The following is a 26,739-nucleotide window of genomic DNA, read 5'->3' as shown; positions in this document are numbered from 1 at the left end:
AATCCCATTTATCACATTTTTTTACAAGAATATCAAATCAACGGCACTACTATGAACTTACTTTGATTAGACAGAGAAAATTATGACTTGGGAAGAATCCCATATAAAAATGTTGGGAAGGAGCAACATCTATGATGAGCAGTCAAGTAAGGGACAGGAGTGGTTTCAAGAGCCCCAGAGGTTTGGCAAAATATTTTACAGAGAAAAGTGAAGATGAGAAATCAATGGAAATTTTTACCTTTGAAAGTTTCCTTCCTGATCAAATTCAGAGCTCATTAGAATTGTGGGTTTCAGAATGAGAAATGCTAGTTAGACATTTTGTAGCAAATCTTTTGGTAATGCTTGATAGCATCCATCCAACTGTCAGAGCCCTGTCTCCCGCTGTGGTTAATCACAAGTGCTTCAGATGGAGAAAATGGAAGAAAAATCCACAAAATACATCTAGGCAGGGGAAGGGGGGAGGGAGGAAAGGCGAGGATGAGAACAAAAGAAAACAAAGCAAAGCATTTTTCTGATTACCATTACCTATTATGGAGAACAAAGGCTTTTTCTTGTTCACCCAAAGGCCCATGAAAGAAGAAAATTAGTAGTGGTAATAGTAGATGCTTAAATGCCAGAAAGACTACAATGACCATCTAGCCCTACATCAAACCCTTTCTCTCAATGGGAAATAAGAATATCCCTCAAAACAGCACAAAAAAAATAGAAAACTTTACCTAGAAAACTTTATCTAAAACTCTAGTTTTAGACTCTCAAACGTGTTTGTTGTGGAGAAAATTACTTCAGAACTTAATTTGTTTCAGTTGAACAAGCAGAAACTGGATCTGGTTATGACTTCGACAACCAGGTCTAAAAATTCCCCAGCAGGATATAACTTTTCCATGTGTAAGTAGCTATTCAGAACAAGTAAGTCACCTCTCAGTACCTTCTTCAATAAAGAGCTGGACATATGCAACTTAAGCTGCTTATTAGTTTGTTCTTCCAAAGCATGGATCATTTTTCTGGCTTGTTTTGAGCTAATATTTCCATATCTTCTGAAACAGAGACAACATTACTGGACACTGTATTCTAAAACCATAAAAACCAAGATCATATTTCTGCAAATATCCTGATACTGTCCTTTTCACATAGCCAAAGATTAGCAATGTGGTTCTTTTTCTACTGCACTGTACTGAGAACGTATATTGACTGTGATGAATAACTATCCTAAGGGATTCCAAGAATGCTTCTTTATTATATTTAAATCTCCCATCTCTATGTACAATCCATAGTTGCCTGTATTCAAATGCAATTGCAATCATTTAAAAGAAATAATTCAAATCAATATTACCTACCCTTACTTTTCACTATCCAATTCTTTTAATGCCCCAAATGATCATTTCTAAGCAGCTTCAAGCCCTATGAACAACTTTATTGGCTACATAGCTGATAAAACTAGTATTTGACTGCAAATCACCCCTAGAACACTTTTCTAGGAACATTTCCCTTAACAGCGGGCAGAGCATCAACAAACGTTCAAGTCAGTGAGCTAGTTTTTATCATCTAATGTCTGCTATATCAATTCTCAAAATTGCAGATCTCTCAGAAAACCGACAGTCCAAGAAAAACTAGTTCCAAAAAAACCATACCAACTGACACTAATTACGGCTTTTAGCTTATCAGCTGGGGTAACAGAACTATATGAATTAGCAATAGCATTATTTTACAGGCATGACACTTAATTCATGATTTGCACTTAAAAAAAAAAATTTTTAACTCAATAGGCAATTTCCCAATCATTTGAAACATTTTTCACTTTCTAAGATTAGTGAAGAGTGAGTGACAGATTAGGGTGATTCCTTTACCCATCTTCTTTCAGAATTTTCAGATATGAATTGTCCAGGACTACCAATCCCGATGTAGCACATGCTGCCTCTTACACCACAAATGATACACATTCTTATCAGTGTCAAAGATGTATATGCATTCTTGCCTCATTTTAAATACAGAGCAGAGACACCTTCAATTCTGTTCCTGTTGAGAACTGCCATTTGCATTCTGCGGTATAATGTTCTTTGTAAAGAACACTGTACTATCTTCCTTTCTTTTGGCCACTGGCATTTCATAATTTTCTTGGACCTGCTTGTTATGGTGGCTCTTGAACCTTCCGTTCCTGTTGTTGTTTACACGTGCATGCACATGCATACACACACACACTCAAAAAGGAAGTCAGAAAAAAGCAATCAACAATTAGTACACTTCCTAAAAGAGTAATACAAAGCTTTAAACAGAAGTGAAATAAAATGAGTATTAATATATATTAACATATACATTTCATGGTAATACAGGAAAGTCTGTTGAGAGCACCTTTCATTTTCTTTTGCTAGGTTACCAAATACAAATAAAAGGAAAAATAAAGCCATAACAGAGCCTCTAGGATTCTCCCAAACATACTTTTCTATTTCTTCTCTAAAAAGTTACCAAAAAAGTGGTGATCTCAAAAATATCCTACTTCAAACATTCACACATTATACCTAGTAGTTATATCCTACAGGAACATAAATTACCTAAGAAACTGTGAGGGAATAAATGTTTCTGTATCAAACAAATACTGAACAAAACCATCCTTTGTATTAAATCAAGTGCCACCATGTTTGAGATGATGGTTGTCTGTTTATGTTCCAAAATATTCTGAAAAAAGCGATGCATTCTCTAATATACTACTTGCCGTTCGAGACATGAATTCAAGATGATGAAAAAGCCCCAAATCCTGATCAGTGAAGCACTGCTCACTAAACTAGTTCTTTATTTGTTTTCCCCGCACACCTGGGACAGCACAAATACAATCCATAACAAAGTAACTGTGAGCATCTACTCAACAGATCACGAATGATTTCTACAAGTAATATTTAAAGAGAACTCAATTTTCAGAACATTCTTGCTAAACAAGAATCAAATTATCACATCTAAAAAAAATTATATATCAATTTAAAATACTTCCAGGGAAACAAAAATAAAAATAAATCAATAACTAAACACAGAGACCTTTGAATACCATTTTATTAATTTTGCCTGAAGACAGAAACTACAAATAAGCTACAAATAATGGATATACACTGAAACTTTATTTAGGGCTTATGGTTTCAGACACTAAAATTAAAACAACCAAACATTTTTCTACTTTAAGAATTAAGTTGTCAGGTGTACACAGACATGTCAGAAAGCTAGTTCTGACCTAAATTTAATTCTCACCGTACTCAGAGCTGTATTTAGAAGTTTCAGGACAACACAAGGGCTAACAGATGAGAGTACTGCCACCTTGTGCCAGCCAAGCTGAAGCCTAACAAACGAGACTAGAAACTAATTGCAGAACATGCTCTGCCTTTAAAGTCTGACAGTTATTTGAGATCAGATGCTTCATATGGAATTATGAAAGGGTGCAGTAGTATTAGATTTGAAAATTTGAAAAGACATGTGAAGCCTTCTTTTTAAATTCTCTAATACGTCCGTGCTATAAAAGGGAGTAATATGTTCTTAGTAAATAAATATTTAAATACTTGAGTCAAGATAAACTTTAGGAAGTTGAGAAGAATTCTGGAAATTCTGATATATACTGACAGTCCACATGAGAAAAAAAAAAAATCCTCTCAGTCCCTTCTTAGTTAAAATACAAATACTACATCAAACTTCACATAACAGTGTAAAAAAATGAAACTCTGCTCAGCGGATATTTTCATGAACTCCCTCCACAAGGGGCACTATTACAAGTAATAAAAATGTAAAATAGTAGTACTCACCAATATCATTAGCTACAGAAGCAGGATCTGAGGTCCCAAGGGTGGCCTCAAACTCCTCCTGAAGACGATAAGCTCGCTGAAGCAGGGATTCAAGCTTATGAATGAATTCAGCACTGATGATATCCTGCAAGAAGAATGACATTAGAATATTTGCTATTTGTTTACAGTCTATATTCTTAGAGTTTTACAAACAAATCTTATTAAGCCTTCAAAGGGCTCATTGTGTCGCATTAATTTTCAACAAACAGCACAAAGACTCTGTCAGATGAAAACTTCAACATCCAGAATACATGCACTTTTCTAAACATATACATTTTATTTAACACAATAAAAACTTATTAAACTAAACTTAAAAATACTTTAAAATTATGTGTGATGTTTACTGCACTAGAAACAATGAAAACTGTGCAGGTGTATGTTTATCTCAAAATATTTCATCATTTAGTTCATGAGAACAAAGGGATACAAATAGAGTTCAAGCACATTATTTGTGAATACTCATAAACTTATCATCTTTCCCAAGACCTGTATCTAAGCAGATATCCTCTCACAGCTGTAAAAGGAAGGCATGACCCAAGGGATTTTGTGCAGAGAACTGGTTAGAGAAACGCTTGGTAGCTTTGTAATAGTAATACCATCCAGATGTAAACACTGATGCAGCTGCAATTGACAGAAAGTCACACCCAAACTAACTAACAACAACAAAAAAGTCCTTTAAATGCACTGTAGAAGTTTAAAATATTAATTTAACAAAATGTAGTGAATTTTCAGGGCAGCATCAGTAGGTTAAATATACTCACTTCTACACTTTCTTCTGCAATTGCATCCCCTGCTCCCAGCTTGATGGAACTACAACTTGCTTCATCTTCAACTTGTCTGTTACGGAAAGTTAGTGCCTGCTCCCATCGACGTAGTGCTTCTTCAAAAAGCTCCATACCTAGGGTAGATCAGAAAAACCTTCACTCAATCAAACACACAGCTTCCATATGTATTTTAGGCTCACAGAAAACTATGTAGATAACATGCATAATTACAGCAGAACTGTAATTTTTAAAAATAGCAATTCCCAGTCTAAAAAGAAAAACAAAAACAGATGACATCTGCCTTTTCAAGATAAGGAAATTCACAAAGCAACAAGGACAGTAGTATTTTTTCCTATTTACTTCTAAAAACAATTCTATAGTTTACTACTACAAATACAGGGATCACAACTATATATTTTTCAAAACCTAACACTAGATTAAGCAAGCTTTCAATATTTTATGGAAGTCTTCTTGGACACAAGCTCACAAGACACTGTAGAAAAAATACCACAGTATTGCACAAGCATCACTTTGCCATAAAACCAAGACATTTACTTTCATTGCTATTAGATATTGAATGTTCTTATCATAACCTACCCATCAAATACAAATTTTCAGGTGTGGTCACTGGAATATTAACAAGTTTAATATCATCTTCATCTGCTTTATCCCAGGAGTTAGAATTGGCACAAGCACAACTGTGACAAGAGGTGGCACTCTGAACCTAAAAAATAAATACATTTTGAAGTGTTGTTATACAGAGTATCCTTAAAACTACATTCCTCCAGAGTACATTATGGTCCAAGTTATCTATCTAGTCTTACCTACAAATTACCATTTAAAAGACTTTAGAAAAAGCATAATTATTTTCAGATTAAGCATAATGTATTGTTTCCTTTGTTATTAATGCTAGGGTGTTGTTTGCCAATATTTTGAAAGTCGTTATTGCTCCTTTCTTAAAATAACAAAGTAATTAGTGATTTTCAATATTGTTTTCCAAGTAACATTTGACTGCAGATTATAATAAAAGTTTTAAAAATGAAACTTGTTGTGTAGACTGACGTAAACAGGGTCTGTTACATGACCTGCAGGTGCCTCTCTGAAAGTAAGGGAAGCAGACATAGATGTACAAAAACATACAAAGATGTCCAGACTGTTTTAAGCCCGCCAAGACCTATAAAACAATATATGGCCACTTCCCTCCTCCTAGTTGAGGATAACTGAAGAGGCTTCAGCTTTCAGGTGAGAAGCATGCGTAAACATGATTGTTAATCTTTAAAACCAACCCATTTCCTAAGAAAAACATTAAAGAAATTATGTTGCATTAAACTTCTCATCCTGTAAATAGTTCCTCAGTAGAGGTGCTGGTCACCAAAACAGAGATCACATGCAACCTAAAGGACCCGCATTATAGCATCTGCATGTATCAGTGGAGCAGAAGGAATGTTCATTTATTTCAGTACTCTGACCAGAGGATCAGTGGAGCTTAACTCTTTTCTTCTCTTTCTGTCCTCTCAGACTTAAGCCATGTTGCTCCAGATTGCAAGTCTAGGAGCAGCTGATCTGATACGAAAGGTCTTGCTACCTCTTCTCCACTGAGGTTTTGCTTTTACCCTTGTGTCAATTCTAGTGTTCAGAGATTGAATGCAACTCACTAACCTAAGATGATAAGAAATCATCAATTTTTAAGTGATTTTCCTGCCAAGTCAGTAAGCTGACTCACTAAATGGTCTAAAATGCAACAGAGCAGTATATATAGAGGCCAGGAATGCATAACTGAGTGCAGGATACAAGGGGAATCCTGTTTTCAGCAGCACTAAATTGTATAGATTTGGCTCATTCTACTGCACACATCTGCATCCTTATGAAGTTGTTAGACATAAGACAGGAAGAGTCAGAGGCAGTAGACACAGAATCGGTAAGAACAACAAAAAATATTTTTAGTATGTAGAAAGTACAATAGCCTTCTCCACATACAGGTCATCTTCTGTGCAGTCAGTATCTCTAGCCTTCTGAGGCTGTGTAGCTTATTCAGGAAAGTTGTTTCAGGTCAGTGAAACCATTAGGTGCACATCCAAGGCAAGTTAACATACACTGAAAAGCCTTAAATCACTTACCGAGACCAGACTCTGAACTGAGCCAGAGTATTTACTGAAAAGTCCTCCATTTGCATATATACAAGACTGTGATCCTTTTTCCTTGGCAGAGCTCAGAGAAAGAGTCAAGTTTTGTCGGCTACTGGAACAACTTGAACCTAACAGATACACTCATTTTAAAGATTCTACAAAACTGAAAACATTGTATCTTGTGTTAACAAGAACTAGCAAGAACCGCGTCTCATCTTTTCAATAAAATCCAGTTTGGAAGCAAACAACAGTTATTGTTTCACTTACACTTCCACATTAGAAATTATGAATTAGAACGGTCAATATCCGTACAGTAAGTATGCATATTAAGCACTATTATTTTCCCATCCTATAAAGTTTAAATTTGCTTTTCTCAGTTTTGTGGCGATACATCCACAAGAACTGCAAACCCAACTGTTAATATACTGCTGATAAAAAGATTTTTAGTCCAAATGGACAGTTAAAACATTAGCTTTAAGAAGACCAGCTAAATTATAAAATACTGTAACTTTTCCCTACTTTGTACAATTTCTGCTTTAACAATTAAAACCTGATCAGCATTAAAGGAAAATGATTTATTTTACTATTGCATACTGTTAAATACACACACACACCCCGTCCCCTTGCTTCCCCTTCAAGACAGATGAACCAAAAAAACTTTGGGGTTCCTTCACATACCTTTTTCTGATGCAGCTGCTTTGGTACATTCTAATAGTAGATGGCCTGGTTCCCATTGTGACACTTGCTTGTTTTTTCTTCCACGTCTTCTTTTAAAATGGTGGGCCAGAAAAATAACAGATATGGCACTCACTGCTGTGACTGTGAACAACTTCTTTAACCCAGGGGAAAGTTTAATCTGAAAATACAAGAGTGTGACTTCACTGGAGATACATGCTCCTTAACTTTCACCTTTCCACTTATCCTGCTTTTGGCGTCTTCAGCACAGGCTGAAGGAAGGAGCTAAGAGATTCAGCTCTCACATAGCTTGAGAAATAAATCAAATCTAACTAAGGACATAGCCTAATTGCTTCTCAAAGTTTGTGATGGTCAGGTGAGAAAGCTTACAAAGGGGTTGGTAGGGCAACATCAGTGCCTGCACTGAGAGTCATACTCAAACACCAAGAACTATAAGACATATTGCAAATCCATGAACTACGGGGTTCGAAACAAATAACTTTCACGCTTCTTTTTTCTTTCTTTTTAATGCCAGGACAATGCAGGGCTTCAATTAGTTCTTTAACAGACCGAAAAAAAACGGAACTCAGCCTTCACAGCTAGACTGTTTTCTTGCACTGTGAAAGAATGGAGGATGCAAAAGCTAACATATGCATTGTTTCAATCTGGGAACATGTACTTAAACAAATTTGCCTAAAATGGGTTTTGTTTATTTTTATGATTTATTTTGAACATAAGTAATTTCTAGATTTATATGTTTAAATTTAGCAAATAAGAACCACATATTCAAGCAACTGGAATTAAACCCACTAACAAAGCTTAGGAAGTTCAAAGTGACCAGACGTTAAAAGAAATAAAAGATCCACTTAACTAGAAAATACTGCCCACATCCAAAGAATCTTTAAGAAATCTATGCTACTTGAGAAGGCATGACTTCTGGGGGGGAAGATCTGCAGCCCCTGAGGCCAATACAGTAATACAGTGTTTCTGTAATGCCTCCTCATATGAGAAAGGAACTGGCCAGAGTATCACTGCACTCTGGCAGGCCATGGTTTGCTGTGCAGTTGGTTAGTGCTATCAGTAGAGCTGTGCAATTTCAAGAAGCATTGAAAGTTTCTTTGATAGCTTCATTGAATTTGCTATCAACTAGTCAAATACCTTTGACTTGAGAACTCTAAGATAAAGAACTTAAAGGTACTGTATCTTGACTGAGGCCAAGAACCTAGCAGTATATTCTGCAAGCTAAAGTAAATCCCTGAAACAGCACAAAGGTGTATTTGCAGGCGACTACTGAATTTAACAGAAAAGAGTAACAATCAAATAACTAAAATTGAAAATTTATCTCTAGCATTAAATTCTGTAAGGTTCAAAAAAAAAACTGTAAGATTTTTTAGAAATTTGTCTATGCCTACAAGTATGATCATAAGTAAAAAAAAATTAAAACCTCTACGAAGAAGAAAGTTAATTGTTGCACACAGTATTTAACAAGGATATCAATATGTTGCAACATTAAAAAGAAATCCTTTATCTTGCAGTGAGACTTTTAAAGTATTGTAAACAGAAAAAATGTGAAAATAAACTGATGCACCTAAGAATATCTCATTCTGGTCTCAAACACATTAACACTTTGAAAAGTATTTATATGCAAATTTGAAGAAGAAGACATTTGCTTCCATTTACAAACAACTAATTCAATAAAGATAAAATACAGTTGTATTAAGGATATGAGTTTTCAAAGCAAAGCTTTATTAATAACTGTTAATATATAACTTTGAAAAAAACCTTATCAACATTGCTAACTACAAACATTTTTTTTCTTGTTATCCTTGTCAATAATTTGCCATATGGGAGGGGAATTTGCCAATAGGGAGGGGAAAAAAAAAAAAAAGCAGTTTTGAGCCATGTTTTGTATAGCCAAGTAGAGATTCCCCCCATTCTGTGTATTACTGAAACAGAATCTGGTTCACTGTTCAAAAAATTTATTATCTGAGACACATGACTGCAGCCTTAGTGTTTTCTGAAGTAATTCAGACATATTTAGCTCTACCACTTATCACTCATGTAGTTACAGGCAACACAATTACAGCAACTCTTCCCCGCCTTTGTCATGACAGCACTCTAGGGAAGAATCTTGCAATTCCCCGCAGACAGGGAGTGTCAGCATCACAATACTTACAGCTTTCCAGCCTGACAAGTAATAACATACTCTTCAGCCAGATTTGATTGCTATCCACATTGCTATTTATACAGTGAAAACTGACCTATAATATCAACAAAATAAATCAACTTATGATGGTGATATATGATAATGAACTATCAACACAAAGAGAAACACTTTTAGCTTGCAGCTCCAAATAAAAAATCAAGACATTCCTTACAAATTTAGATCATATTAACCTCTGGGAAAAAAAAAAAAAAAGAACAACATTACAATTAAACTTTAAAAGTATATCACAAGTTGCAATATTCAGATAACATATATATTACCTGTATAAAAGAATAATACCAGGAAAGGGGAAGATGAAATGCCCGAAAAGCTACTGTCTTCAGAGAAAACCGTGCCTCAGTAACAGCTTCTTCTGACATGGCTCCTTCTCTCCCATAACCTCATTCAGTGGAACTATCTTGAAAACATGAGTCCCAGATGGCCTCTGGAATGGGCTGTCAAATGAAGGATACATACTCAATTATGTAATACAAGGCGAAGATGGCTTTCTTCTACAGGCTTGAAACCCTTACGTAACAGGTAGATGACCTGTTTGATTGATGTTTGTGACCAGAGATGAGATTTGCGCTTAATGAGAAGACAGCAAATGTGCTGGCTCAGCTTAGGCCTCACTCATCCCAACTGCCCTGTGTGAAGACCCGCGTGTGTCTAACGGATCTACAGAGCACTCGGTCTGCTTTCGCTAGCTGACAGCTCACTTCTCACAGCCGATAAATCACACACAAAACAACTCTGAGGTTAAACCTTCAGCCGGGGCCCGGCCTCGCGGGGGCAGGGGACCGCGCCCCGCCGCAGCCTCCTCCCGGAGCTCCGTGCCGAGCTCTCCCCCGGGTCGGGGACCGAGGACCAGCGCTGCCCGAGCTCCCGCACCCCTGGGGCTGAGGCAGCCTCGGCTCGGCTCGCCCGGGGGCTGGATCCCACGCCCCGCCGCCCCCCGTTAGCTGCCCCCGCCATCCGCCGTTACCTGCCGGGCACCGGGGCGGGCACCGCGGGCAGCAGGCACGGCCCCTCACGGGCGGCTCCCTCCCCGCCCCGGCTGCCGCTAGGAGACGGGCGGGGATCCGCTTCCGGGCCAGCGAGGAGCCGCTGCGGGGTGCCAGGAGGCGGCGGCTGCTGCCCGATGAGGCGAGGCGAGGTGAGGCACGCCGCTCCGTCAGCAGCCCGCAGCCACCATCTTCCCGCGGGGCAGCCCCCCGCGGCAGGCGGCCGGGCAAGGCGGGGCGAGACTCTGCGACCGCCATCTTGGTGTGGGGCGGCGCTCACGTGAGCGGCGCGGAGGCCCCGCGCGGCCATCTTTGTGCGGGGCGCGGCCGGGGGTGCCGCAGCCGCGGCCAGTGGGCGCCCGGCCGGTGAGGGGAGAGGGGGGGGAGAGAGAGGTGGCGCCGCGGGCTGGCTGCGCCCGTTCTCCGCCGGGGCTCCCGGGCGGGAGGGGAGCGGTCCTCGCGCTGTCCTCCTGGGCTGGGCTCCGTTCTGCCCTCAGCGTGAGCCGCAGGGCTCGGCGCGGCCCGGCTGAGCTGCGGGCTCCGAGCACGGCCGCGTCCTGCCGGTGAGGAGGAGGAGGGGAAGGAGAAGGGGGAGGAAGGCGGCTGGGGGGGGGGACACGACGGGAGGGTGGCGGCCGATAGCAAAGTCCGGGGGGGCTCGGTGCGGCCGGGGCGGGGCCGTGGGTTGGGGGCTGTGTGGGTTGGGGGCTGTGGCCGTGACCTGCCCGGCCCTAAGGGGAGGGTCGAGTCCAGCTCCGGGAACGTCTTCTGAAGTGGCGGCGGTGGCACTGTAGGTAGGAGGAGGTTCCCAGGGGCCCTGGTTTCTCCGCGAATTGCTGGTACCGCCGTGAGGCTGTCTGCGCGGATCGATCGTCGCGGCCGAGGGATGGATCAGGGGGAAGAAGCCCGGTGTGACGCCCAGGGGAAAATCGCCGTGGGCTTCTCCTTCCTGACTGCAGGCCTGGGCTAAGGAAGTCTCCTTAGATGCGTAAAGGACACCTGATGGGTTACAAGGTCAGACGTAGTGCTGTGGAAGGAAGAAGTGAACAGGCAGTCGCTGTGCCCTAGAGGCAATATAAAATAAAAGCTGTCTGACCCTGTAAGCGGACAGGCTCTCAACTCAAGCGTTTTCCTAAGGTCTGCTTAGGAAGCAATACTTAATAAGAGGGGGAAAATCTAATGGAATTAACTTAATAACATTGCTTCTTGCTTGGGTAGATGTTCTTGTTCTTGGGTTCTTGTTGCCTAAATACAAGGACGAAGTAGAAAACACCCACTGGGTAATAGAGTATAAAGGAACTTGGTGTGTGAAGCTCGGGTTAGTCTTCCCTTTGATCTTGGCACAGAAGGACTGTTCTCAAGTTTGGTAATGGTAAATAAGAAATTGATTCACAGACATAGTTACTGTGAAGTGATATTGGCAAAGAATTCTTTAGAAAGTAGATAGAAAAGCATGTACCTTAATAATTTGAATACATACATCAAAAGCAATGGCTTCACTGGACATGTGTAGTTTGCAGTGAACTCTGCTGTTTTTTCTGAAGTTATCATATCTATATGATAACTAACTATGATAATTAATTACTGGAAGCTCCAAAGCTCTTTACGATTTTAAGTAATTAAACATTCAAGTACAAAGTTCTATGTCATTCTTTTTTATTGTTGTTGAGAAAGAAAATAAATGTGATTGTTTCAGTGCACCACTAGCAAAATAATTGTGAATGCAAATGAGAACACTGAGCTTAGTGCTCACTGGTTACATATGCTGTTATTCAGAGCTGTACAGTCAAAATAATAAAAGCCTATAATGAAGATACAATTACTGCTTCAGGCAACTGTTGTCTTCAGAATAGCTGCTTTATTCTTAAAATCTTCCACCAATGGTCCGTAATTGAATTCTAGTTTTGTATTTACAAATGTTAGAATTTGCATTGTATTTAACTGGAGTTTTATATAAGTTTAGTTTTTTATAATTATTTTTTGATCTCTAAGTAGTTCATTTAGACCTGTTCATTGGGCAAGTATTCAGGTGTGTGGGAGCAACCCTGTAAAATGATCTGATAAAATGCCTCCCTATTTAGGGACATCAGCGGAATACAGATATATATTTGTTTATTTCAACATCTGTTGAAATGTTAACTTCTATGATTAGGTTGATGGAAACATTAATTTCAGCTTCAATGCCAAAAATCTTTGAGAGAATTTAAAATCTGCTGTGTTTATTGAGGAAATATTAAGCTCCCAGTGTGAGCCTATGAAAAGCTTTCAAGGTTACTTAAACTCTTAGCAATTGGGATATTTCTGTGTGTACGATGGGCCTTTTGTGATAGGCACCACACACGTCTTATGATGGTGTGGAAGTCTGATGCATAATGAACAGTGCGCTGGTCATGGTGCTTTAATATATTGTTCGTACTTCTCTTGTCGCTCACATGAGCCAATTTTTTCATAGTGAATGCAAAGTATGAAGGGGGGGAAGATATATTTTTTGTATGTCTCACGCTGCATGTGTTAAACAAAAACCTCATTCTTTTGAACATTAAATGATTCAGTTCATGGAATGATGCAGTATGATAGTGTATGATGGACTGAGAAGAGGTGGACTGAAACAAACCTTTCAATGGAATGATGGAGACCTAGGAACAGACTTCAAAGTTCCCTCCCAAATGTATGGAAAGTATTTAATAAGTTTATTGCTTCTTATGTGAAGAAGCAACTTTCAAATGAGGTCAAAGCAATGCAGAATTTGTGGAAAAGCAGCTGTGACGAGATGCGTTAGTTAGAGGGAAATAGGTAATCTTCGGATGAATTAAGAAGTGGTGAAATGGAGGGAGGGCAGCGAGTGAGGGAGGGGCTGCCTAGGGATTGCTAGTGCTTTGAGAGATGAAGAGTGAATTGTGGTTTGGAATTCAGTTGTACAGTTTAAGGTTTAGGTGGAAAATTTTCCTCTACAGTGCCTTACGCAGTTGCTACAGCATGGAAGGCAGGTGCGGGTGGAAGAAGTTTGACAGCAGAAGCTGAAAGCCCATTCATTCTGCTGTGCCCATATGATGTCACGTACAGAAGCTGTAACATGCACTAGAGTTCTGCTAGGGACGCTCTCCACGTGGACAGCAATGGGAAACATGTCCATAGGGACATGTGTGTCAATGTGCTTTGGTCTTTCGGATGATTATTGTTAGAAGAGGGATGCAGATGCAGACTGCACCAAGAAGCAATCTGGAGTGAGCAGAACTCATGAATTTGTTTGTTTGTGTTGGTTTTGCAGTTCCAGTTGTGAGAAATAGCTTTTAAAAATCTGGTAGTATGTGGTGAAATTTATCTTTCGTTCATTGCTTTATATTACTTGGGATAATTCATTCAGAAATTTATTTCCATAAAGTAATTAAAGCTTTCCTCAGCCATTATACCAGTCTTTCTAAAGCATCAGTGTTAAATCAGCATTAATCACACTGAGATCTTTTAAGATAGGGCTTTAATCAAAACTCACTTGTCCATTTTAATGTTTTACAGATGTTGCAAAACGTGCGAGACGAAATGCGCGTTTGTTTCTGTTCTGGAAAGGAACTTTACAGTTCAAACCAGAATTTCCAATATGACAAAGTTTAGGAGTTTTTGCCTGAAAAACTATTGTTTTTGTATATGAAGTCTTTCAGCAATACTGCTAATAGACACTGAGCTGAGGAAATATTTCTCCAGCTGCAGCTTATATTCAAGACTAATGCTTTTTAAAAGTCCTTTCGTTGTTCCAGGAAAGAGGATTTAGACCTCATCATGAAAAAATCCCAAGTTATTACTTTACCGTTGTATTTCTAGCCCTGTGAGCTTAGATCTCAAGTATTTTATTGTAAAGCTCTTAACGTGACATATGAAAAGACTGAAAGATATACATGCATACTTGAGTATGTTATATATATATTAATTGTATATTTATAAAATATATTTAATATGTACATATATGCATGTTTATACATGTGTACAATACATTTTTATACAGTAATGTTATATCCTATTTTAATAGGAATAATATGTAATACCAATTTTATACACGTGCACACATTAAAAAGGTGTACACACACGTGCGTTTGCATACACGGGCACACATTTAAAAAAAAATCTCTGATAGTTAAAGGGAACTGAAATGACTCTTGACAGAGGGTTCTTATTGCAAGACAGTAGAAATAAAGACCAGGTCAAAGATAAAAAAAAAACCTGGAAGTTTACTAGGCAGCATGTAGGAGATGCCTACTAGGCAAGGTTTTGTGCCAAAGCCCCAAGTTACTTAATATTCAGCACGGATTGCTGATGCTGTGTGACCCATCGGGTAGCTGAAGGAATGGGCCTAAAGCTGCTAGAGCAAATGAGAGAAGTGGAAAGAGATGTTGGTAACAGTGCCAAAGGCTGCGAACAGATCAGGGAAAGTGCATCATTGAGTTAGGCTGGAAACTTAGTTGCGTGTCTTGATAAAGGAAAGCTAGATTGGCTAGGTGAGTAAGTGGGCAAAGAAAGTTTAAGACTTCTTGGGCTTAAGAAATTGATGCCTCAGTAGTAATCCTTGAGTGACAAAACTGGAGTGAGAGTCAATTGGAGTACCTATGTGAAAGTAATGTTACCAAGTTCAGTTTTCTTATTTTGCTTTCGTAAAACATCAACTCTATCCATGCCGCTGTCAAAATAATAATCACATAGAGATTGGATTTAGCATTCCTTGTTTCTAATAAGTCTGTGTCCACATCAGAAACCCTGGATGGACAGAGAGAACTCAAATGAGAGAGACTTGCTGAGTCGTCAGTACTACATGGGAGTTACAAGTTTGTTTGCTTTTGATATATAATGTGCTGGTATCTAGAATGATTTTTTGTAAATAAATAAAACCAAGATAAGGTTTCCTTCTCCCGTGGCAAGCAGATCACGTGGCTTCAGCACGTTTCACCAGTGTTGCGTAATGACCCTTTCCAGAATGTACAGGCCAAGCCACCACCTGTTCTGGGTAGAGTTTAAAAACCATTTTTTTAAATTGTTTTATTTTTTACTTTTGGGCGCCATGGTAGAGGCCAGGAAGGTAAATAATTCAGTCACACTGGCTTTGATCCATTCAGGATTCTGTTGGTTTATGCCCTAAAGTCAGAAAATAGAGGAATGCATTTTAGAGCTCAGCTGTATTTAATTTAAACTGTTGGATTCCCTTACTCTTAATAAGGTATTTATTTTAACTTACTTAAAAATGACACATTCTTGTAAAGGCTATGTATATTTTGCATATTGGATATGTACTTTTACTGCCTACTGCAAGGAATAGGATTTTACTTATTCTTACTTCTGTTGAAAAGCAGCTTCCTGGTCTTGGAAATTCCAGCTGCAGGATCTTGGAAAATACAGCTTCTGAAATGTCGTCACTCAGCAGCAACTGCCCCCACTTGGAATCAGTGGGTGAGATAACAAAAGAGGAATTGATACAGAAATCTCATGTAAGTTGTAGCTCCTTCCTTCTAACTAATTAATTGTGATCACTTACTTCAGCTGCATACTTTGTCATGTATCGCTATGCAGAAGATGTGCTGAAGTGTTGAACATAGGATAAAACTTTCTGCACTGCAGTAGAAATGTTTAAACAAAGTATTGGAAGAACTACGGGCTTTAAAGCTGAAAAACTCTTTTGCCATACTTAATGCTTAAGAGTACCTTTCCCAGCAGTGTTTTCCAAAACAAATCTTTTAATGTCACTTAAAAGAGATAGCATAACACTAAGCAGAACTTTATTTTCAGACACTGTCATTTTGGCCGTTATTTGATTAGAACGTGAAAGTAATATACTGTGACTGGACTTTAAGTGGAAGCTGTAAAAAAGAAATTTATGCTTAAGTTTTTGTTGGATCACAGTTCACTTTCTGATGGAGGAGTCACAGGTTGAGAACCTGACCTTATCTGAACTCTTGGTTTCCATCTAGTATTAATAAATGATACAAAAGATTTTTGTAGCCCATTTTAGTAGCTGGGATGCGATGAAAAGTCAACCTTTTTCTGTCCATGGTGCTAAATTTCTTTATTTGAAAGTATAGCAGTTGATTTGCTGCTGAGGGGAATAGCATTCCTCTAGTGTTGCATCTTTTGTAAATCTTTGCAGGTAGTGATGATTGTATGGAGCATGCAGTTGTTACAAATTCTGTCGTTTTCATTTCTCTTTGTTAGATTGATAGACAAGACTAGTTCTGAGGTTTTTGATGGTAATGTGACATAAAATAGCTTTATTTAGAAGATTTTTTTTCTTTTAAGAATCTCAGATCTTAGATTTTACTAGAAAAAATACACAAAGCTTAAAATCAGGTGAAATGAAACAAAAATTGAGTTAGTATTAGCAGATTCATTTTTGTCTTAAATTTTTCAGTTGATAGTTGTTTTTTACAGTATATTTTCTCATTTTTTCTTGAGGTTGTGGTTTACTGATGAAAGTAAATGAAATAATCCTTTGCCTATGCATTTAATTTAACAGGGCACTTGTCAGGACTGTAAAGTTAGAGGACCCAACCTTTGGGCATGCTTAGAGGTAAGTTGCTCAGCTGAAGTCCTGTTCTAGTAAACCGCAAATAAAAGTTGGTGGTAATTTAGTTGTTGTTGTTGAAAGAAACAACTATAATGAAGTTCTTTTTAAATAATAACTTACAATTAATTTGAAATAAAACCTCTCATGCATTTTTTTATTTCTAAAATGTTTTACCTTCTATCAGGTACATATCTCTTGTAATTTAAGAATATTGTGTTTAAAATGAGATTTTTGGATAATAAGCTGGCATGTTAAGGGTTCTTGTTTTACAGCTTCTAAGAATTTTTTTAATCTTTTTCCTAGGTCTGTAGGTTTTAAGATAATTTATTATTCCTGAATTAATTAAGCTACTCTTTCTAAACCTGCCTTAAAATTTGTAGTAATAACATCCAGCAGTAAATTATGATTTTTTAAGAGTATAATAATATATACTGACTTTTTTTATTTGTAAGCAAAATAACTAAAAAAAACTTTGAAACATTATTCAAACTTCTGAGTTTTGTAGTCTTTACCCTGTGTACAGTTCATTCTTAAATATGAAATTGCCTTAGTCTTCTTGCTGTCTACAAAGAAAAAGTGTATTTAAAAAAAAGAAACTGAAAATATTACTTCAGATTGATCTATGATACCAACAGGGAAGTATGCAGCAGATATAGTTTTTAAAATGTCTTGAGTTTTTTAGACATAGAGCTCTTCTCAGAAGTTGAGATTCTGCTCTATAGGCTTGGTTTCATTTCTTGGCAGAATAAAGTCCTGTTTAAGTCCTATCAGGAGGATCTTTAGGCTGAGATGCAAACTTGTAGGTGTATGTATGAGTACTTTCAAAAATCTACATCGTTGGTTTCCTTTTAAGTGCATTATTGTAGCAGTGAAGAGATCAGATTATTGTGATCCCTTTATCAATAAAAGATAAGGGGGAAACAGCTGTTGTTTAATGTCTTTTTCTGAGATTTCTTGAAGTTTAATTAAATATAAAAACTCTTTGGGGAATAACAAGACAAGTAGGCAGAGGTGTTGAGGCATGCGTGAACCTGGCAGGTGGGGAAGTGCTGTGGAGCTTAAAGCTTGTTTTTGTTTTTTTATTTCTCACTTAGAACTCTTGGACTGTTTTTGAAAAACTTAATTTCATACAACATTTCCATAGGAGAGTTTTCTAATTACAGTAGGGCACTTAAAGTGTCATGCTGTGCTACATCTCCTCTTGGATGAATTGGCATCTTGCCTTCACCTTTTGTACATAGAAAAACAGCCAGCACATGGTGAGATCCCAGCATGTTAACTATCTGTAACTTAACCAATATCTGTGATTATTTAATATAGAAAATCGACTCTGTGTCCAGCTGCAACTTAATTGTATAAATTAACATGCTTAGTGTTACACAGATAACATGCTGTACCTTCTTACAGGATTGTCTTGGCTCATGCAAATGAGGAATTACTGAAAATTGCTTGAAGATTGACAGCTGCAAGATTGCATACTCAACTCAGCCAAATATTTTTTGTAATTAGCACGATTAAAATCAGCAATTACTTTGCATCTTTTAATTAAAATATAGTAAGTTCTTAACCATATAGTGCTGGAAAGCCTTATTTAAAGGTTAAAAAAAAAAAAGAAGAGTGAAGTAATACTATAATAAAGAGGCATAGTAGATAGGGACATAAAGGCATTTTTGAATAAATGTGTCATGTTTCAGGTCTTTTGTAATTTGGTATTTTAGACACTTAACTAACTTCATGGTTTCTGACACAATCTCTACCAAATCATATGAGTTGTAAAAAAAAAAAAAAATATATATATATATGAGAGAGACGTGAATCTGAACAAAACTATCAAAAAAAAGACCCCAAATAGCCCTATATTCCGGTTGTACTGCCTACCAGTGAAAGGAGTTGAGTTAAATCTTGCAGCGTTCTTACTTCGCTTTAGGTGATATTTAACACTTACTGTGCATGTCTCTTGGTTTGTGTAGGAACCTGCAAGTTTGAAATATTAGTGAATTTAAAAGGGACTGGCAGTATGTTCCTATTCTGTAAACCTGTTTGATACTACGTTTTAATTCTGTATGTTTCTTCGTATCTTGCTCAACAGAACAGATGTACATATGTTGGCTGCGGTGAATCCCACGTCGATCACAGTACCATCCATTCCCAGGTATGTATATTTGCTAGTAATACAACAGTTTGAAGCAGTGAAGTAGAATTACAGAACTCTTTGATTCTGTTTAGCGAAGCCAATAATCTGTTAGCATAGCCATTTGGAAGTTTGATTCTCTGTTTTGGTTTTTCTCTTACAGAAGCAGGTCTTACTGGCTTAGGGGCACATGAGTTTAAAATCTTTGGGCAGTTGCATAATTATTTATGTAATTCTGACACCAGTGCTTCTTAAAGAACCATGGTGAAAATTAAAGAAAGATAATAATAATAAAAAAAAATGATTTTCAAGATCCATAGACAAGACTTCTTGAGTACTTAGACTGAAGTACAACATGAAAGTTTAACTTGGGATTATGGCTGCCTAATGGATAAGAGGAGGAAAGTTGTATTAATGAAGATAGAGAGTAGAAGATAGGAATTAAAAATTATAAATTACCAGAAACAGGTGCTTTGTTTCTGCATTATGGTCACTGTTCTGGTGGCTGCAGATAAAAACCTTGTAAGCCAAGGTAAGCATATCCTTTCCTGCCAAGTCTTGATTTTAGATCCAGCTCGGTAGGAGCAATGGCATGCATGCACTGTATTCACCGGCACACCAAGTTCTGGCAAGGGTGGCCAGCTTGAGTGCATCTGTTTGGATCTTAAACTTACTATCTCTTCAGAGCATACACGTGTACAACTGGAACAGTTGCCAAAATGACACAAATAAGCTACATCGTTCTTTCTTAACAAATCTTTTCAGAATCACCGGCTTTCTGATTAAATTAAATTCTTGCCACTAATTCATAATTAATTAGAGTAAGAAAAAATCCAATAGAAATTTCATAGAAAATACAGCAAAGACTCCACACTGAGCAATTTTTGGTCCTTAAAAATAAAAAAAAGAAAACCAAAGCAAACAATCCTCACCCCCACCTGGTGAACATCAATGAACAAATAGTATATACTCTGCAAGAAATTCACTTTGCATTTTACCATCACTCCTGAAGCAGGGCCTAGTGCATATTTATATAAATCAATATTGGATTAATATAAGTCTATATAAATGTGCATCTCTTTAACTAGGTATTTAAGCTTATTCATGGTTCTAAAGCCTTTACAATAGTTATATAAAGGGGCCACTTGTAGTGCAGTTGGGTAACAGATGGTCCCTGAATTTCTTGCCTATAATTTTACACCTTCTGGCTTTCTATTGTAGCATATCCCTGTTTCACATGCTGTTTTAGCAATGTTAATTACTTACAAGGTAACAAACAGAAAGGGAATGGATGGCTTTACTTGATGTCAGTGACATCCTTGTCTTGATTTTTCTCATTGATTTAATTTTAATTTTTGGATAGTAAGCCCTCTTCAGGATACCAGTCTTCCTAATTCGTTATCTCAAGTATTTAGTGGTTACCTTTATTTGATCTTTGTGTGTCTTTTTTTTCTTATGTGATAATCCTTAACTGATTAGAATGACAGAGAGACAAGGTTGATGGGAATCATTTCGATTGTCACAAGTTTCCATCAGCAAGGCTCCCTGTACTGCAAATAATTATGTTCATTGTCTCCACTTTGTGAAAATTATTAAACTGTTGCCCTGGAGACTTCTAAATGTTTGCTTGATTCTGCAGCTTCTGTTGCACATAGTCTTATGATTAAAATATTCTAGGGTACTTATTTATTTTGATGTTTCTGATAAGTTTTGAAGGTGGGAGGGCTTCTTAATGAAACTATAGCCCACATTTTGTATTAAAAGCATTGTTCTTGTACAAGACCTTACTAAATGAGGGAACTTGGAACTCAGACATCCTGCAGCTGTTGTATTATTTTCCTAATTTCTAGCAAATCTCTCATCTATAAAGCTGTCCAGTGCTACCATATAAGGAAGAGATACAGGAAAGAGTGGTAAAAATCTTTGGAGTTTAATGGCAGCTGTTTGCACAATCTTAGAGTAAGAAAAGAGGTTAACAAAAGAAAGGTGAAGGTTAGAAACTTAAAATATGCTCCATCTGTCAAATTTTTATGTTGCTGCATAATGTGAAGCTGTCAACGAGAGAACTAATTGAGTCTAGAATGAATATTTTGGTATGAGCAGCTCTTATAACAGACCTAAGAATCTTGTATTACTCTTCTGTTTGATTGTTAAATGGCCAGCAACCTGAATTTCATACAGCAAACTGGTAGAATGAAACACTGTCCTTACTGTATAGGAGGAGGCTGCTATTGTGACTAACAGCAGACATTGAAGGTAGCTTTACTGTGAATTTTAACACTTTCCACCACAATGTCAGTTGTGGTTTAACCCTGCAGGCAGCTCAGCACAACACAACCATTTGCTCATCCCCCACCCTCCCAGTTGGATGGGGGAGAGAATCGGGTCAGGGGGAGTAAAAGCTTGTGGGTTGAGAGAAAGACGGTTTAATAGGACAGAAAAGGGAAATAAATTATTCATGTGCGTACAAAACAAGTGATGCACGACGCAACCGCTCGATACCTGCTGACTGATGCCCAACCCATCCCTGAGCAGCAGTCTGCCCCCTTACCCTGGCCAGCCACCCCATATTAATTGTTCAGCATGATGTCATATGATATGGGACATCGCTTTGGCCAGTTTGGGTCAGCTCTCCTGGTTCTGTCCCCTCCCAGTTCCTGGCGTACCCCCAGCCTCCTCACTGGCTGGGCAGTGTGAGAAGCTGAAAAGTCCTTGGCTTAGTGTAAACACAGCTCTGCAACAATTAAAACACCAGCATGTTATCAATGTTATTCTTGTCGTAAATCCATAACACTAGGAGGAAAATTAACTCTATCCTAGCTGAAACCAGGACAATGCATTTTTATTTTTATGACACATAAGTATGTCAGATATGACAACGGCTTAAATTCTGATTGTATGTTGTTGCTAGATGCGTGACTTATACTAAAAATGTGTTGTGCAGTTTACACGAAAATTTCACTAACCGAATTATTATTTCTAAATATTTTAATGCGCATATTTATTTCATTGTTGAAAGATCCAACGTTTTAATACTCCTGTTCTACCTTGCATGTGCTAGTATTTAATTATTCTATGTTTCTGAATCATAATCGTGTTTTTTTATCCTACTTTAGGAGACGAAACACTGTCTAACTGTCAACCTTACTACACTCCGTGTTTGGTGTTATGCTTGTAGTAAGGAAGTATTTCTGGATAGAAAATTAGGATCTCATTCTCCGCTACCAAATGCAAGACTGTCTCAACAAACACAAGAAAATAGTGTACAGGTATTTTTTAACCCAATGAAGCACAGCTGTAGCTTTGCAATAAACTTCGCCTTCTAATAATTGAGGCACTGACTTTTCCTTTTTCTTGTGACTGTAGTTTCTACTCACTTTTCTGTTTTTATAGAATTTCTCTAAAGAGACAGTGCCCATCTTGTATGTTCAGTCTCTTTACCCCATGCTTTCTAAGAATGCTGTTTTCATCCTAGTGTCTAATTGTTTGTTAATCAGCAGGAATCTGTAAGGTACAGAAAATGTACAGGATTAAATTTAAGGCTAGAAAATGGGAGATAGTTCACCTGTGCTACCCATTCTGTGAGCTCTTGAAAATCTTTTAAAAGCATAAATGTTCAGTACAATGCATGTAACTGAAAAAAAGGCATTAATTCTTATGTGTTTAATGTACTTACATAAAACTGACAGGTAACTCAGTTAAAATGGATACAAATACCAGTGCAGCATTTATAATAATGTCTTCTTTGGGGAACAGAGCTGTAGAAAAGATGATGCACAGGTTGTGTGCATTTTTAATTATTTTTGAAAATTGAAGTTGCACAGGAATATGGGCAGTCTTTCAATACACACCAGCATCTTAATTAGAATAGTACCATTGGATTATTTTTTCTAGTATCTATTAACCAGAAGTTCTGTTGACTTGATGTAAAGCTCGGTCCAGACTTCTGAACTTCTATTCTATTACAATTAGCCTGTTTTAATCTCCCAAAGAAATGGGTATAACATACAGAAAAATCAGAAGAACTTAAAAAGCCTGTTTCATGTTTTGTGTGGAATTCTTGTTTGTGTGCTCGCAAAAAGAGCTTGTCAAAGAGTGTTTGCCTAATATTCTTTTTCTCTATTTGTACATTTGTTTCAGCAGTTTCATTTGTCTTCGTTAAATGTAGTGAGCCATCTGGTGGCATATCAAAAACATACATAGTAACTTTTATGTGATGACTGCTGTGTTAGCATTTCAATGCTGGCTAACTGATTATTATCCAAAGGAAGGAAATGCTATAGCTTGCTTTGTTTTGATTCTTCAGCTCTTGTCATAAAATCATGCAATGTTTTCACTGGTAATCTGAAAACAAGGGTGTGTTCTTTCTGGGTAAACTTTTATCAGGGTAGCTGTGGAATCTGGTTATTCTCACTTTAAATGAGATTTCAAAATGTATTCACATCATCTGTAGTTCCCAGTTGGTGAAATTATGCTTAAGCTTAAGAAGAAAAATGATAAATAAAAGTAAATACGTGTTTTTTTTCTTTTTCTCCTTAAAAGGATTTTAAAATACCCAGTATTCCCACACTGAAGACTCCATTAGCGGCTGTATTTGATGATCTAGATATAGAAGTGGAAGAAGATGAGTTAAAGACTAGAGGTAATAAAAGCAAAATCCAGCACTTTATTGCCCTTTATCGCATTTGTCTGTCTCCAAGTCTGTTTTCCAGCTATGTATTAGTTTTAATTAGAACTGTTTCCTGTTCTGCTCCAACTAAGATCTTTATTTTCAGTTCCACCTTAATTGCAGCAAGCTTTACCTATCTTCATAGCAGAGGCTGTGGTGATATGTAATATACCTGTGAAAGTAGCAAGAAAAATAAGAAAGAATGTTGGAATAATGTTTAGTGTAGCTGATGTTCTAGACGCACTGGGAGGAGTAGTTTTTTATAAAATCTGTTCTAATGTTTTCTCCTGTCTAACCTAAAAAGTTCCTGGTTTGAATGCTTTTCTGCAATTTGGCTAAACTTTTTCTGAGCCTGTAGCTTACAAGTTTGGTTTTTTGTTGTTAGTTTTTTTTTTTCCTCCTTCTCGGTAACAGATTTCATGCACTGCCAAACTTGCAGATATAAAAGGTTACACCACCCCTAATATACAGCTAGTGTAAAGATGAAAATCAGAGTGGGTGAAACCCAAAAAAGTGAAGTTTTAGTTTTTCATTTTCGTAAGAGAACATCATGATTATCTCTTAGAAACATCAAACTGGTATTAATTGTTTCAGAAAGGATATATGTATTTGTGAGAAAGAAAACGGCAGTTAAAAATAATTTTCCGAAGGCATTTTAGACCATCAGACTGTTTTATTTTTGAGATGCCAATGTGTATGTGAAGGCAGTTTTTCTGTCAGTGATGGTAAGAGTTATTCTAATTTATGGATCTTATTTCTCCTTTACTCATCTGCTACCAGTGTTCTCACCCCTAAGTCTCCTGGCATTGGCCAAAAAACCTGCTTCCCCCCTTCTGTTGTCTGGCACAGTCTTTATAGATATATCACCACCACACTAATTTGCCATCTGCCCTTAAATCATTAAATCATGTGTTTTATTCCCAGTTAGTTTTTCCTACTAGCATGTATATTTGTGTTTCTTATTGTCCTATTAATATTTTTGGAAAAGTAAATTGTATGGAAGTAATATAAAAGTAGAATTTGTTTTAGTTCCCAGTAGTATTGATGTGACTGTGTTCATATGTTTATCAAATGTAAAACTCTTCAGCTCCATTTAAATTCTGTTCTCAAATTTAAAATTCTTTTTAAATGTTTTTATTGAATCAATCACTGGAATATATCTTGATGAGGAAAGAAGTCTCATCAAAAACTTTATTTGCAACACTCCAGGCTGGAAAACAGACTTGCTGAATATCCATTCTGTTTTTCAGGTCTAACAGGATTAAAAAATATTGGTAACACTTGTTACATGAATGCAGCTTTACAAGCTCTTTCCAACTGGTAAGGAAAATGGATGTAAATAACATTTTATATTTGCTTGTACATGTATTTTTTTTCAAGATTGAATTAAAGACTTTGATGGGCTGGACTATTGTGGAAGACGACGTATTTGTTATTTCTTAATCTTAGACACTGCAAGCAATTGTGTCACTGATAGAAAAAAGTGTTATGGTATATGGGCTAGGCAGTTTTTACCCTGTTTGATTTCAATTCCTCACTGTCCTAAATGAAAATATATGCAGTTCTAGAAATGAGAAGAAAATCTAATAAAAGCTATTAATTTGTTTCGTCCTATAGAAGAAATCAAAGGAAACACGTCTCATTTTACAATTAGGGTTTATTCTTATGTTAAGATCAAAAGGTCCAATTTGGTCCTTACAAACAATGTATCTGGGACATTCAATGCTAAATCACCCTAGGAATGCCTAGAACACAATCTTTTCATCCTATTGGGATACCAGTTCATGAAAGAAATCTGCAAAAGCTGAAGAGAGAAACACTATCCAGCTGTGAAGTTTCTTGCACTGGGAATGGTTAGGCTGGTACAATACTGGTACAATGCCCCCTCCCTGGAGGTGTTTTACATCAAGTTAGATGGGGTTTTGGGCAGACGGGTCTAGCGGGAGGGGTCCCTGCCCATGGCAGGGGGTTGAAACCACATTAAGGTCCCTTTCAACCCAAAGCATTCTATGATTCTACAATATTTACCTAGAAACCACGTGGCAATACTGGATGTTAGAGGAAAGATTTAAGATGTTATTTGTGGACTAGGCTTATGGTGATGGTTGCTGTAGTGGTATACATGTATTTCTGCTAAGACTAGTAACAGTTGCTTTGTATTTGAATCCCAATGGAACATTTCTGGTGCTTTTAATAGAAGTCAGAATGCATTGGAAGAGCAATGTTGCTGTGCTGCTGAAGTTGTCCTGTTAGGAAGTGCTTGGCTAAACGTTTTAAGAATGTAGGAAATGGAATTGTTCAATTACATAATAGTATTACACTTTATTAATAATCTTGTACGAAATGTGGATTTACTTTTGTATTTTAACAATATGACAAAAATATTATTTCCTTCTTTTTAATCAGCCCACCTTTGACACACTTTTTTCTTGACTGTGGGGGCTTAGTCCGAACAGATAAGAAACCAGCAATTTGTAAAAGTTACCTCAAGCTTATGACGGAACTCTGGCACAAAAGCAGGTATTGCATTATTTTGTTGATAAAATGAATATGACTATAAATGAGTTCTGGAGTCATAAAGGATGGATTAGTCTGTCCTTGATGTCTAATTATTTTTTGTGGGGATGGGGGGATCACAGAATTGCTTTCCTAAAGCAAGAAAGCCTAACTTGCAGGATTTTTACTTTCCTTACAGCCAGTTCTTTTCAGTATCTACCAGTGATAGACAAAAGGTTGATGTTATTTACAGTAACAAAGATCTGGCAAGAAAGTTGATAAACACCGTAGAAAGTAGCATTGAGCTTTTAA

At 37.4% G+C, this 26,739-nt stretch overlaps 2 protein-coding genes across 18 annotated transcripts in view; one reads left to right on the top strand and one right to left on the bottom strand.

The window, feature by feature from the left end:
- MIGA1 (mitoguardin 1) overlaps positions 1-10,712 on the bottom strand; it is a 39,021-nt gene extending 28,309 nt beyond the window's left edge. For 2 of the 4 annotated variants that reach the window (XM_080601495.1, XM_080601498.1), the window contains exons 1-7: positions 10,572-10,712; positions 9,868-10,041; positions 7,384-7,561; positions 6,697-6,833; positions 5,177-5,303; positions 4,577-4,713; positions 3,777-3,900 (exon numbers count right to left, since the gene is read on the bottom strand). In XM_080601495.1, coding sequence (XP_080457621.1) covers positions 3,777-3,900; positions 4,577-4,713; positions 5,177-5,303; positions 6,697-6,833; positions 7,384-7,561; positions 9,868-9,966 — 802 coding nt within the window. In that variant the 5' untranslated portion in view covers positions 9,967-10,041; positions 10,572-10,712. Of the gene's footprint in view, positions 1-3,776; positions 3,901-4,576; positions 4,714-5,176; positions 5,304-6,696; positions 6,834-7,383; positions 7,562-9,867; positions 10,042-10,135; positions 10,328-10,351; positions 10,539-10,571 lie in introns of those variants that run through there. The other 2 variants (XM_080601497.1, XM_080601496.1) reach the window with 2 other exon arrangements.
- USP33 (ubiquitin specific peptidase 33) overlaps positions 10,609-26,739 on the top strand; it is a 36,357-nt gene continuing 20,226 nt past the window's right edge. For 3 of the 14 annotated variants that reach the window (XM_080601452.1, XM_080601449.1, XM_080601448.1), the window contains exons 1-8: positions 10,609-10,742; positions 15,924-16,058; positions 17,081-17,134; positions 19,221-19,283; positions 22,379-22,531; positions 23,805-23,904; positions 25,182-25,251; positions 26,338-26,451. In XM_080601452.1, coding sequence (XP_080457578.1) covers positions 10,728-10,742; positions 15,924-16,058; positions 17,081-17,134; positions 19,221-19,283; positions 22,379-22,531; positions 23,805-23,904; positions 25,182-25,251; positions 26,338-26,451 — 704 coding nt within the window. In that variant the 5' untranslated portion in view covers positions 10,609-10,727. Of the gene's footprint in view, positions 10,743-10,884; positions 11,154-11,384; positions 11,605-15,920; positions 16,059-17,080; positions 17,135-19,220; positions 19,284-22,378; positions 22,532-23,804; positions 23,905-25,181; positions 25,252-26,337; positions 26,452-26,739 lie in introns of those variants that run through there. The other 11 variants (XM_080601444.1, XM_080601442.1, XM_080601440.1 and 8 more) reach the window with 7 other exon arrangements.

This window comes from Anser brachyrhynchus, assembly GCF_964034855.1.
Source record: "Anser brachyrhynchus genome assembly, chromosome: 8".
Classification (NCBI taxonomy): domain Eukaryota; kingdom Metazoa; phylum Chordata; class Aves; order Anseriformes; family Anatidae; genus Anser; species Anser brachyrhynchus.
The sequence above is the reverse complement of the archived record's forward strand: the minus strand, read 5'-3'. Positions and strand labels throughout refer to the sequence as shown.